Here is a 12,840-nt window from a genome sequence, read left to right on the forward strand (position 1 = left end):
TTATTCTTCCTTTAGCATTCATCGTCGCAATTAGCGCCGGGGCGTGTGTGTTCGAAGTGCGCGATTACGGCATCAGCGGAGGATGCCCGCGGACATGCCGCATTGGGGTAAATTCGTGTCGTGGCGGCATCGCGACGGTACGAAACCCCAGAGGGATTACCACCACTTCTTTTTCCACGGCGGTCCTCCGCGATACTCTCGACCCTTTCCAACCTGTCTTCGTGTACGTCACGAGCGTGAGTTGCCCCTCCTTCCCATTCTTCTTCCCTCTGTATCGAGTTAAGAGGAAGAAGCGGGGTGGCAGCGAGGTATATCGATGCTGGTCCACCACCTCAGTCGCCACCACCACCGCTACCAACGAGCCACCTCCACCTCTGCCTCTCTACGGCCGACGATGAGGATTCTGCAGCTTCGGCAAAGTCGTTTGAAGAAGTCAGTCGACGGTTGCACGTCCTCGCGAATCGGGGAATAAAACGTATCAGGGGGAGAGAAAAGGCTAAAGGGGCCGACAGCCAGAGCCCCGCGTCTCTCGTCGTCGAAGGACTCCGAATTATTTTTCATTTCCATCCTTTAACTTCTCCGTTTTTTTGCCATCCTACGCGCATCACTTCCGTTTCTCGCTGCTTCTCGGTTCCCTTCCGCTTCTGGTACGAGGAAGATGCGCTGAGGAGGAACCGACGAAGGATGTCGATGGACGAGGCACATGGAGGCGGCATGGTTTCCGCAATCCTTTCCTCGGTTGTGCTTCTTCTTCTGCTCGGACGCGCCGCGGACGCCCAGTAAGAATCGCGATGGCCTCTTTGCGCCTTGGTAGCCGACACGTCGGCCATCTTGGCGCGCCAACGAGCTCCTCTTCTTTGGATCTACGGTTTATCCTGTGTCGTGCTTCGACGAATGGAACTTTTACCCCCGTTTATATCTTTAGGGCCGTATGGTTCTGTTTTTCATTTTATTTGCAAATAGTTTTTCGATGTAACTTTCCTTTGAAGAGTCTTTGAACTTGGGCCTCTCTTTTACCACGAAACTGCACTAAAATGTCAGTCCTCTTGTACCTTAATAGTACCTTAAATGTACTATTTTTGTACCTCAAATGCACCTTAATAGATTTTACTATTCTTTATTTTAGTTTACTTGCAAGATTGAGTATTTCTGATTTGTTGCTAGTTTTTAGCAGTAGCAAATTTCTTTACGTACGAGGAGCTTGGAAAGTATCTATGTTTCCTGAAATTATTTATTTGCAGAAAATTTTAAGTATGGATAATAATACTGTCTCTTATTAAGTAGTATTTTTCTGCTATTTGCTCCATCACGTTTGCTGTTGCTGCAACAATTTAATGTAGAATTTCTTCGACAAGATTTCATCTTGAATTCTTGAAACCTTTTCAAGAAGAAGCCCATTTTTAATCACAAAAACAGACATCTCAAGATACATACGGCAATTTAAATTAATCTTTCTAATTTTCACATACAATTTTAACCAATTTCAAGCTTCTCGTACCATTCCTATGTTTTTTTCCAATAAATTCCTGCTTCAAACGCCCAAAACAGACATCTCAAGATGCACATAGCAATTTAATTTAATTCTCCTTCGTAATTTTAATTTCCATCCAAAATTTCAATCAATTTCAAGCTTCTCGTGCCTTCGTTTCTACTCAAATAAGAATTTCAACGAGAGTTTCAAATTAAATCGACCATTATTTGTCGAGATTCGTGAATGTTCGTGCAAAGTATGGTTCCAAAGTGCAGTGCGCGTTGCGTGTGGTGCTCGAAAGTGTAGGCCAATTAATGAAAACGGTTTCGATTCGAGATTTCTCGCGCGAAAGTAATAAGTTGCGGTTACGCGCGTGAAACGAGGCATCCGTGCTAATGTGTTGAAAGAAAAATCAACGAAGTGTAAGAAACGGACGCGACGGTGTGTCGAAAAGCGGTTCCGGGTTTTTGTGATTTAAATCGTGACTCTCTGGGTTGTGTGTGACTCGTGCGCGATGTGTTCGCGAACAATGAAACCGCGCAGTGAAACCACGGCGTTGTTCTTCTTCCGCGAAAGAGAGATATTGAAACGGGAGATGAAGTGCTCGCAGAACGCTTTCCGAGGGACAGTTGACACGGAAAAAAACCTTTTTTTTTCGAAGATTAAATCCTTTTTATATTTTACAATTCATCGTTTAGTTGATCGTGAAAAATACAAGAATGAATAAATAAACGATTAATGAAGCTAATAACAATGATTTGTTCCAATCGATAATTGAATGAAAGATTTATTGACCGTCAGAACAGTTTAGGGATATTTATTAAATCTAAGTATTTATAATTTTGTTTGCGGTACAATTGATTGTTAAATGTATTAAAAAAAGGAAATAGCCAGAAACGACGAAATGGATTAAATATATTTGGTTGTGAAAATTAATATTCAGTTAATGGGTTTCGTTTTAATTTCTGTTTATAATGTGGTTTATTTATTTTAGATTATTTATATACTTGAAGAAGATCCATCTTAGGGTCGACTAAATTACAAATATATGCAAACATTGAAAACACAATGTACTGATAAATTTGTCAATTATTATGATCACGTGTTTAAATTGATTTTTATAATATGCGAAGATTTAATAAATGGTTTTAAGCTGTTCCAACGATCGACGTATATTTCATTTGATTATTAAAGTTAAAATTCAGCGCGAGATTTGCAATTTCAGGAGGAGCTTGGAGTTCTACGATCTATTGCCAGAGGACCCGAAACTTTATGATAAAATGCGACCGCCCAAGAAAGATGGACAAGCTACTGTAGTCTATTTTCACGTCACCGTTATGGGTCTCGACTCCATCGACGAGAATTCAATGGTACCGTGTATAATAAAAATTAAACTTCCAATTTTCAAGTACATTACGATCTAAATTATCTGACTTAATCGAGGATGTTCGAGGAATTGACTACTCTACGCCATTGTGGCTTTAAAATAATAATTGTACAGTTTACAAGAATTTCTTCTCGGGTCTCCAAAGCTGCCAAATATCTATTTGAATAATTAAATGATCAAATAAATGATATCCTCGTTAAATCAGATTCTACACATTCATCATCGAAATATTTTTCCCAACATACGAAGTACAGAAAAATCCAAAGACGTTAATATTACGATAAAAACATTTTTTGAGGTCGAATTTAGAAGTACAGTGGGATCTCTATTATACGAATGTTTTTATCGTAATATTAACGTCTTTGGATTTTTCTGTACTTCGTATGTTGGGAAAAATATTTCGATGATGAATGTATAGAATCTGATTTAACGAGGATATTGTAGATTTAATCAAATAACCGATAAACATGGAATTATTGATTATCGTGATTCACTTTTCTAGACTTATGCAGCCGATATATTTTTCGCTCAAACCTGGAAAGATAACAGGCTGCGACTACCAGAAAATATGACGTCTGAATATAGGTATGTGATTTATAAAAATATTATTTTATAAAATGGATTAATGTATTATTTAACAAATAATGAACTAACAGATTAAATCTGAGAAATGCACGAACGAGGAGTTTCTGTCGCGACAGTAGAGTGGAGTATCGTTTTAATTTGTATAATTTAAGATTACTAGAAGTGGACTGGTTGAAGAACATGTGGAGGCCGGATTCGTTCTTCAAGAACGCCAAATCCGTTACGTTCCAGACAATGACCATTCCTAATCACTATCTGTGGCTGTACAAAGACAAGACTATTCTGTACATGGTCAAGTAAGAGTCGAAATGCCTTTCCAATCACTAAATATAATTAACAATCACTTTCCACTATTTTTCTGTATTCATTTTTCTTCCAAATTCTTTGCTTGATGTTCTTTTAAATATTCCTCACTCAATTGTGTTTTATAATATCTTTCAAATTATTTCCCGAAATAGTTTCTTACACGAAATCTCTATGACTCTAATTTTACGTGACAAAAGAGCATCGTTGTTTCAGATTAACACTAAAACTTTCCTGCGCCATGAATTTCCTGATCTACCCCCACGACACGCAGGAATGCAAGCTGCAAATGGAAAGCTGTGAGTATTCCTTTTCCAACGAAATACTTTTCAAAACCTCAAACTTCTTTGCTCGCGTTTAACTAAATATAAATTAACGCGACGATTTGTTTCCTGGTTTTTTATTTTCTATTTCCACTTATTGTCAGGGGGTACGATTTTACATGTGGGAGAGTTGCTTAATTAGTTCGATTTTACGTGAAAAAATAAGATAGGAAATGAATAATACGCGTGAAACTTGGACATCGATGCAAGTAGAAATATCGAGATATAGTCAGACGCGCCAGGCCAGTCGCTGCAACCGTCTGACTATGCGCTGACTTTTCTACTTCTAAAACCATTATTCTACGTTTACACCTTATTAGATCACCTAGAACAAAAAAATCGAATCACGAAAATATAAATAAAACATTGACAGATGCTAGAAACATTTTAAATAAAGAGAAACAATTATATTTATTAAAATATAGTGCAGTGTTATTCTTCTTTTTTATTTTATTCCATGTGTTCATGAAAGTCATTTTAGAATATTGATATTCATTTTAAGCATAAAATAGAACTTTATTTCGAACAATATTTCCATTACAATAAACTGAACAAGTAAACCAAATCTGATTAAAACGAAAACGTTTAATTCATCAATTTCGTTCATTACATTTATTAGTAAGTATGAACAGTAAAAAAAACTTTGTTGTTTTTGATTTTCGTTTATCTTGAGCCATGCTATGTACCTAATCCCACTTGTACCACGAATTTTGGCAACTCTCTCTCATCAGTTGCTGTAAAGGCTGGTTCAGACTTTCTTTTACTTCTCCATTTTCCAGTAACAATATTTTCGACAAGTTTAGTGCTTCTAAAAGCTCGACTGATCAGGACACTTTTCTATACGCGAAGTTTGATAGTAAGCACGAACAAATTACTGGACTGAGCCAGACTTTAAGTTCCGGACGCTTCGAAAGCGCGATTGTCTCGTTGAAAACGCGAAAACGGTGTTCCTGGCTGACTTCCGCTGGCTAAGTAACATTGTCCCGGTTGAAAGGGAATCGTTAAGGGTTTCTTGGTTTCGAGCGACCAGCGTTTCGCGCGATGTATCTCGTGGTAGGACCGATCGGTGAAGAACTATCTTTTAGCAATTGCGCTACGAATCCCGTGTACGATTTGACAAGGACAAAACAACTCGGTCAACAGTGTCGCACACCACGGATGAAATGATCTTCCAGTGGGATCCCGACGTGCCACTCGTCGTCGACGAGAACATCGAGCTGCCGCAGTTGCAACTGGTTAAGAATTACACGGCCGATTGCACGCAGGTCTATTCTACCGGTGAGTGACGGTTTTTCTATTCCCGACAGGCGCTTTTTGTTCCGCGAACCCGTCGAGAGCCTTTCCTTCGACCTAATTAACGATTGACGGAACGAAATCGTCCCGAAAAATCGCTCGAGTCGCGTTTCCCGCGCGAACGATCGCTCTTAAAGAAACAATATTGCAAAGACAATGGCGGTGTTCGACGTACAGTCAATCGCAGTAGAAATTGTGCGGGTCTAAATATTGAAATTAAGGGGAGAAACCACTGTGACTGATGAAAATAAAATCAATTCTCACGAATTTTTGGGGGGTTTTGAAACTTTTTCTAACGAATGTTTAATTCTTTCGAAAGTACATTTCTTCAACTACTTCTTGCAAGAATTTCGTATAAAAATATTGATAGGAACCGGCATGAGAGGCCTCCAATTTGTTGTAACTTCGGTTGTACGTAGAGATTTAGAACAATAATAATTTATTATAACATGGTGGAACTTTGAAGAGAAGATCCCAAATACCTGTGAAAAAGTCAGTATTTCTTTTAACGCTACGTAGGAACTAATTATTCGATCGAAAATTCCGTGCATGCAACTGAAGAGAATTGTGTTAGGAATGACCCTACAAAATTTTGAATAAATCGGATGAAAATTGACTGAATTATTGAGCCCCCCAGTTTGGTAAAGTTTTAAAATGAAATTATTATTCTGTAGACTAATATTCAGGTTTTCTTAATGAGCCACATTTGCTATGCAACTTTTCTTATTGTTTAGGTAATTTCACTTGCCTCGAGGTAGTCTTCGTCCTGAAACGTAGGCTCGGCTATTACTTGTTTCACACTTACGTTCCTACTTGTCTGATCGTCATCATGTCGGTGAGTTTGAGAGCTTAACCTTTGCTCTTTACGTACAGATACTTTTTAAAAGTATCCTCGTAATTTGTTAATACAATATTCCCTTATTTGTCGTGGTTTATAATGATCCATTAGAAACCTCTGTTCCAGCAAAACTCGATCTAGGAGCACTCGTCAGATTCGTCCTTAATAATATTATTTTTACTAGCAACCAGCTAAGTAGTTAATTCTATTCATTTTTTTTTTAATAACTTGTCATTCTTATTTAATATCAATTTTGTTATAGAACTATTTCATAGTGAACTTCTTAAACACCTGACCTAAGGTACTTCAGCACTCCTTTTCAAACTTACTATTAAAAAATGAAAGGCAGTGCCACCTTTGTAGTAATACTATTTATTTTATTTGATTGTAGATTAACGACACTATTAAAACTACAGTAAAATATTATTATTTCTCGTTAACAAAAAACCCACTGGTACGTTTTTCCACCACTGTATTTGTCAAAATTTTCTATTTCTTTGATTCTCTATCTTCCTGTTTACCTAAATTGTTACTTTTATTTTACTAAGTTTACCTGAATACGGAATGTGTTGCATCGTGCGTAGTGGGTCTCGTTCTGGATAAAACCGGAAGCGGCTCCAGCCAGAGTGACATTGGGCGTGACTTCCTTGCTGACCCTCTCGACGCAGCACGCGAAGAGTCAAGCGTCCCTGCCTCCGGTTTCGTACCTGAAGGCGGTGGACGCGTTCATGTCGGTATGCACGATCTTCGTGTTCATGGCGTTGATGGAATACTGTCTGGTGAACATCGTGCTCGGCGATTCGGACGCGCCAGCCGCGAAACCGACGCCTCCGCCGCCGCCGCCATCCTCCAGCGGCACGGACACCGCCGCGAAGCTCGACAAAATCTTCGACATCGCCACTAAGGTAACGCCTGGATGAAGATCCAAGCATCTCAGACAGCTTCTGTGCCTCGGAGTCAAGAGAACGACGGTTTTCGCCATTGCTTCGATTCCACCATTTCGATTTGTTGTCCAAATCGTGCTCATTCGAGTGAGTTTCGATCTTAACCCTTTGCAGTTCAGGTTTTTATACTTCATTTCAGTCGATTCACGCGTGATGCAGCTATTTTTACTCGTATCTTGTGTCTTGAATGTGTTATTATTAATTTATAAGACCCTGAGAGAAAACATTCTTATTTGCAATTTTACTTGGAGTCAAGATTGAATCTTTCGAATACCTCGATGAAATTTGACGAGTTATAGCAAGTGTGAGCTTGCAAATTATTTCCGTCTATTGCTTTTGGTCGCCCAGAATATGGTACATCTTCTAAACGAAAATTTCTAAATCAGAATTTTCAGAATCTTCTCCATATATCTCACAAATATTCTTTACTGTTTCTATAGACTATAATTCCTCTTCGAAAAACGATACATGACGAATAAGTATCTTATCAGTAGTAATTTTTAACGGATAACAATCTGAAAACCGAAACTGAATCGCTTAAAATACACTTCTAACACAATAAAATGTAGAAGGTAATAATTAGCCTGAACGTAAATCTTTTTAAAATTGATTATTATTGGTACGACCCATTTGCTTTCACGTAGATGGTTTTACCAAAGATTATGGGCGGTGTTTTAGTTTGATGAAAGAATCCCAGAGTGGTTGTCGCGGCGATTCGATAGTTCGATCGTTTCTCCCACGCGTTGATCTCTCCGAATCTCCGAGGCACAGAAGCGATGTCTGCACAGCGACGGTTCAAGTTGTGATCGTTGTCACGCAGGAAAACGCAATGTTGTTGTCCGGCCGATCGCAGAAATCGCCAGCAGGCCCTCCGCCAGGCCCAACACCGGCCCAAAGGGCGCGGATGCGCGCCCTGAACATCGATCGAGTCTCGCGGGTCTTCTTCCCTTTCCTATTCGCCGTATTAAACGTAACTTATTGGATAATGTTTGCCGAGTACATTTAAGGAGCCGTTGGAAACTGAACGCGTCTCCCTTTACTCTCTCTCTCTCTATCTTTATCTCCATTTCTCTCTCAGCGAGCTCGAAGAAAGAAAAAAAACGAAACACGGGAGAGACATTAACAAGAAAAAAACACGAAAGCCATTTTCGACACGTGGAAATAAGATACGGTGTCTCTTGGATCGTCGATTCGTATGATTTTGATCAATGAAATTGTTTTTTCAGACCATCGTAACTCGTGGAATATTGAAGATCATATACACAGGATGGGTGACAAATTTTGGCGCAAAGGGGAGTAATTTTTATTGTGGAATCGATATCTGGTCATGATATAATTAGTTTACCACAGCAATTTGGGAAAACTTTGATAATATTTTTTGGTGAACACTTGTAAAATTATAAATTGTATACCGAGTCTCCGTAGACTACATTTTTGAGTTTAATATAGTACACGTATGTACAGTGTGAAAAAGTAAAATAGTGCAAATTATATTCTCTCGATTTTTAAGAGTCTTGTTGCATCAGAAGAAGACGTGATTTTTTGTTTTCCCTGAAAGTGTAAATTTCTCCTCGATTGTGCCATTATTTTCAACCTTATTTTCAAATTTCAAGTTCGTTTATCAGATTGCAAAGCTTAAAAAGAACAAAGTACTTAATAAGATTGTTAGTCGTGTATTATAATTGTGATTGAACCCTCTTGTTTCCGAAAGAAGAAACCCAGACAGGAGCAATTAATTCCGATTGATGTAGCTGGATGAGTAATCAAAGTTATACGACTATATTAAAAGTTTGTGTCACTATTGAAGCATGACAAGTGGAGTATCGAAACGTCTGATCACCTGGTTTAATCCTATCAACCAGTAATTTAAAACCGATTGTTTCGTTCGCAAGAAATTACATGAAAAATATTTTAAAACATTTTACTATCAAACTATTTAAAATTTTTTATCGCATTCCCATTCAGAAATTTGTTTGCAACAGTATACTACTTGCAGTATTATTGTTTGCAAGCTATAAATTGGCGAAGTAATTACTAATCGACGAAGTGAATTGAAACGAGTTACCAAGTGTTTATTTAAAAATTAAATTCCTTTGATTATCAATCCAAGTGAAGAAATATACATTAAAAATGTCGATATCGAACTTTCGAACATGCAAAAGGAAAACATTTAAGACGTATGAAATCTCTTTTAAATGCCAAAGCAATACGTCGAACGAAATGGACGATAAAACGCGTTCGTCGTCAGAATTAAAACCAAAAAAAATATATATATAATATGTACACGTATTACGTATACGTCACGTTATCGATTAAGTTTGTTACGATTTGAAATTTTAAACCTGCAGATTTTTGTAGTGACGATTTCGAGCACGAACGTGAAATTTTATCGAAATGTTAATCGTTAAAGAAAGAGCGTAGACTGCGTATAACGTAGTCGCGCCAAAAAAAGTAAAAAAAAAAAAGAAATGGTGCGTCGAAAGAGCACAGAAAAATGTAGAGAATATATCGAAGAAGCTCGAAGCAAAGGGCTCGAATTAAACGATTCGTTTAACGTGTACAGCTAATAGCAGCAATAGTCACTCGTTTCGTTTAGAGAACTAGAAGACTATAATATTATTTGTTTTTCACTTTCTTTTCCCTACTGCGGGGGTGTCCTCGTTCGTTCCTAAATTCAGTTTCATGTTCTTGTGAAACATTTTCGTGAATCTATTCTATTTGGGGCTTGAAACAGAATTTTTGGATCGTAGAACATAGCTGAATGTGTATATTACTGGCCACATATGCATACAGGGACGATTCCTTGGCAAAACAAGTTGAAATGCCGGTCACCGGTGACCACCATGACAGTCATGTTAATAATCAAGACAAGCATTAGTATATTTTCTAAATTTTGAATTTAAAATTTATAAAGATAGTGTCAGATATGTGACCAGTAATGTGTATATACCATGTGTCATTAGTTCCAAACCTTCACTGTTACATTCGAAAATATAGCAAACAGATCCTACGGTCGCCATTTTGCTGTAAGTAATCACACCTATCTGCGTGTAGAAAAATAGTATTTTTAAATCGAAATTAAATAATCCAGCTTCGTCGTTCATTTGGGGGCGAACAAGATTGAAATTTTTAAACGAAGACAGACGCTTCTAAATTTAAAAAACCAAAGAATCAACGTACCGTGAGGTATGATAAAAAAAAATGAATAGAAAGATTGCTTAGAGACACTACGGTTGCCATTTATCTACGAGTAGGGTAACACTTTCATCGTTTCGTGGCACCATAAAATTCTTTTGACTTTATTTTGTTCTCTATCCTAAGCGATAAGAGGGAGCAATAAAATTTCATTCGCTCATCGATAAAAGCATTTCGATATTCTGGAAATATTGAAAGTCATCGGTGATAAATGCCAGATTCGAATAGTTCATTTTGTTAAAGTATTCATCGAGATATCGAAGTTGTTGTAATCTGAAAAAACGAATACGTTAGTCTTATAAATCTGTGGGTTTGTTAGTTGAATATTGTAAAGACACTTTGAAAGGTGTGACACTTGTTAAAAATCGTGTTCCTGTTTGACTGCACTATTTAGCGTGCCGTTTTTAAACCCGATGTCGCCCGCTGACATCGGGACGCATTTCCGTCGCCTTTTATCTCTCGCTAAAACGCGCGCCTCAAAGAGTTAACGGGTGGCGTGTAAATGGGCACCCCTGCCCTACACTTAAAGTGAAACAATGTGCGAACGATCGATCGAACGATTGAAGGAAACAGGAAAGGGTAAGACAATGCGATTGTCGAACTCGACGAGTCGAATGCCATTTAACGTTCTGCGATTGTACATCAAACTTACGTCGTTTTATGTACGTGTATGTGTGTATTTATGTATCATAATTCGAGCAGGGATTTCAGCGCGATCGGAGAAAGGAAGCTTTCAATCGGTTACGATCGAAGATCACACTGGGTTGGCCAAAAAGTAATCTTGAAATTTTCCAGTAAGAGAAAGTAGCCATTTTTTTTTTTAATCCAAGAAAAACAAGTATACTTTTCTGTATTTTGTTAAAAAATTCTTGATCTTTTCTCTTTGATTTGTGTTTCAAAAATAAAAATTTGAAGTACAAACACTTCTCATATCTTACTACAGAAATCCAAGATTATTTATTGGCCAACCCAATACCCCCATCCTACAGTTTGACTATGTCCAATGCGCTATCTTTAATTTCCTTGTCGTATTCGTTACGTTCGAAAAATATTTTATTCGTTTCATACTTATAAATCAAAAAGTCAATGATATTCCTGTTTACTATTAAAGTAATTTGTAAAAACTGGATTTATAGTTCCCCTATTGGATTCTCTTAATATCTTACTGACGCTTCGAAATTGTTCCTTTCGTTTGAAGTATTGAAAAATACATATTGAACTGCCCTTCCTTCGTAACCGATTGATTATTGTTAATGCAAGAAAGAATTAATATCGTTGTTTTGAAACAGGCTGTTCAATACGATGATCGTACTTTTCCTAACGTAACATTAATTTTTGTGGCTACTTATTAATGATCAATTGCATCACTTTCAAATAACAATTGAGAACGTTAATATTATTGCTTTCGGATTTGAAGTAAAATAAAATTTTAGCCAAAGGTGAGAAAATCTATTATAGAATAGAGGCCCATTTAATCCTCGGATAAATCAATCGTCGCTAATTTTATGTAAAAACTACACTAATGATAAACGCGCGCGCATTAAAATGAAATTATTCAAGCAATTTAATTGAAAATAAAAGAAATTATAAGATAAATTAGCGAATATAAAAGGTTACATTATTGTCGGTTCTTTATTAGAAGAAATCATTTTCAAGCACAACATTGTACATTACATTGTATTTAATAACAAAAACATCATCGACTACATATTAAATTGATGATAATTCTATTGTCCTTGTGTTTATTATATTTGTTCGTCCATCTGAATATTTTCTCCCCTTGTTTTTATCGTTATAATCAAATCACTGCCATTGTTTAGAAACCATTCAACAATGCGGAATTTTGTTTTTGAAATATAAATTTTTAAATTTTAGGACTTCGACTTCCGAGACGTGCTATTTAAATGTTAGATGGCAGCACGAACAGCTACCTAGATACGTCCAGTAACAAAATGGCTGAAGTCACACTGTAGCGCATACTAGTGTAGAATTACAGAAATTTTTGTAACTATAAAAGGAACTACAAGTGATTATTATTTATGTTAATGTAACTTAAAAAGTCAGAACTTTCTTTTCTATTGTTTTACTATTCTCACAAGATATTATTTAACTAGAGAAAAGACGAACGCTGAGGACCACGAGAATGGTAACTATATTGCTGCTTAGTAACATTGCATGAGTGTTTCATTCCCTATAGGACTTAAATTATGTTCTATAATATTGTCTTCTGCGTAATACAAATAGACAAGAAATGTTTTCAAAATTACAGAATGCGAATTGAAACATAAAGGAATAAAATCCCATTAAATGATAGGTCTATTCTAAATCCCGTCTACACTCTGCCTTACTGCCCATATTCTAAAACAATAATTTGTCCACCGTTTTATTACAAAAACAGCGATGTGTCGCCTCTGGTTATTACTGTATACTACAGGGTCACTATATGCTGTAAATAAACAGAATATACCAATACCATGTAAAAGTACCTACACTACGTACCT

The 12,840-nt window shown here is 37.0% G+C and overlaps 1 protein-coding gene across 2 annotated transcripts; it reads left to right on the plus strand.

The window, feature by feature from the left end:
• The first annotated feature begins 355 nt into the window (after window positions 1-355).
• On the plus strand, window positions 356-11,161 carry Ort (glycine receptor ora transientless). Of its 2 annotated transcripts, none has more exons than XM_076764163.1 (9): window positions 356-779; window positions 2,697-2,841; window positions 3,361-3,443; window positions 3,596-3,739; window positions 3,963-4,045; window positions 5,213-5,347; window positions 6,097-6,197; window positions 6,785-7,105; window positions 7,965-11,161. In XM_076764163.1, the coding sequence occupies exons 1-9, from the start codon at window positions 685-687 to the stop codon at window positions 8,148-8,150; spliced, it is 1,293 nt and encodes a 430-aa protein (XP_076620278.1). In that variant the 5' UTR covers window positions 356-684; the 3' UTR covers window positions 8,151-11,161. The 2 variants fall into 2 exon arrangements, with proteins under 2 accessions (XP_076620278.1, XP_076620279.1); XM_076764164.1 differs by having other exon boundaries at window positions 7,998-11,161.
• Window positions 11,162-12,840: the final 1,679 nt, after the last annotated feature.

This window comes from Colletes latitarsis, chromosome 4 (assembly GCF_051014445.1).
Source record: "Colletes latitarsis isolate SP2378_abdomen chromosome 4, iyColLati1, whole genome shotgun sequence".
Taxonomy (NCBI): domain Eukaryota; kingdom Metazoa; phylum Arthropoda; class Insecta; order Hymenoptera; family Colletidae; genus Colletes; species Colletes latitarsis.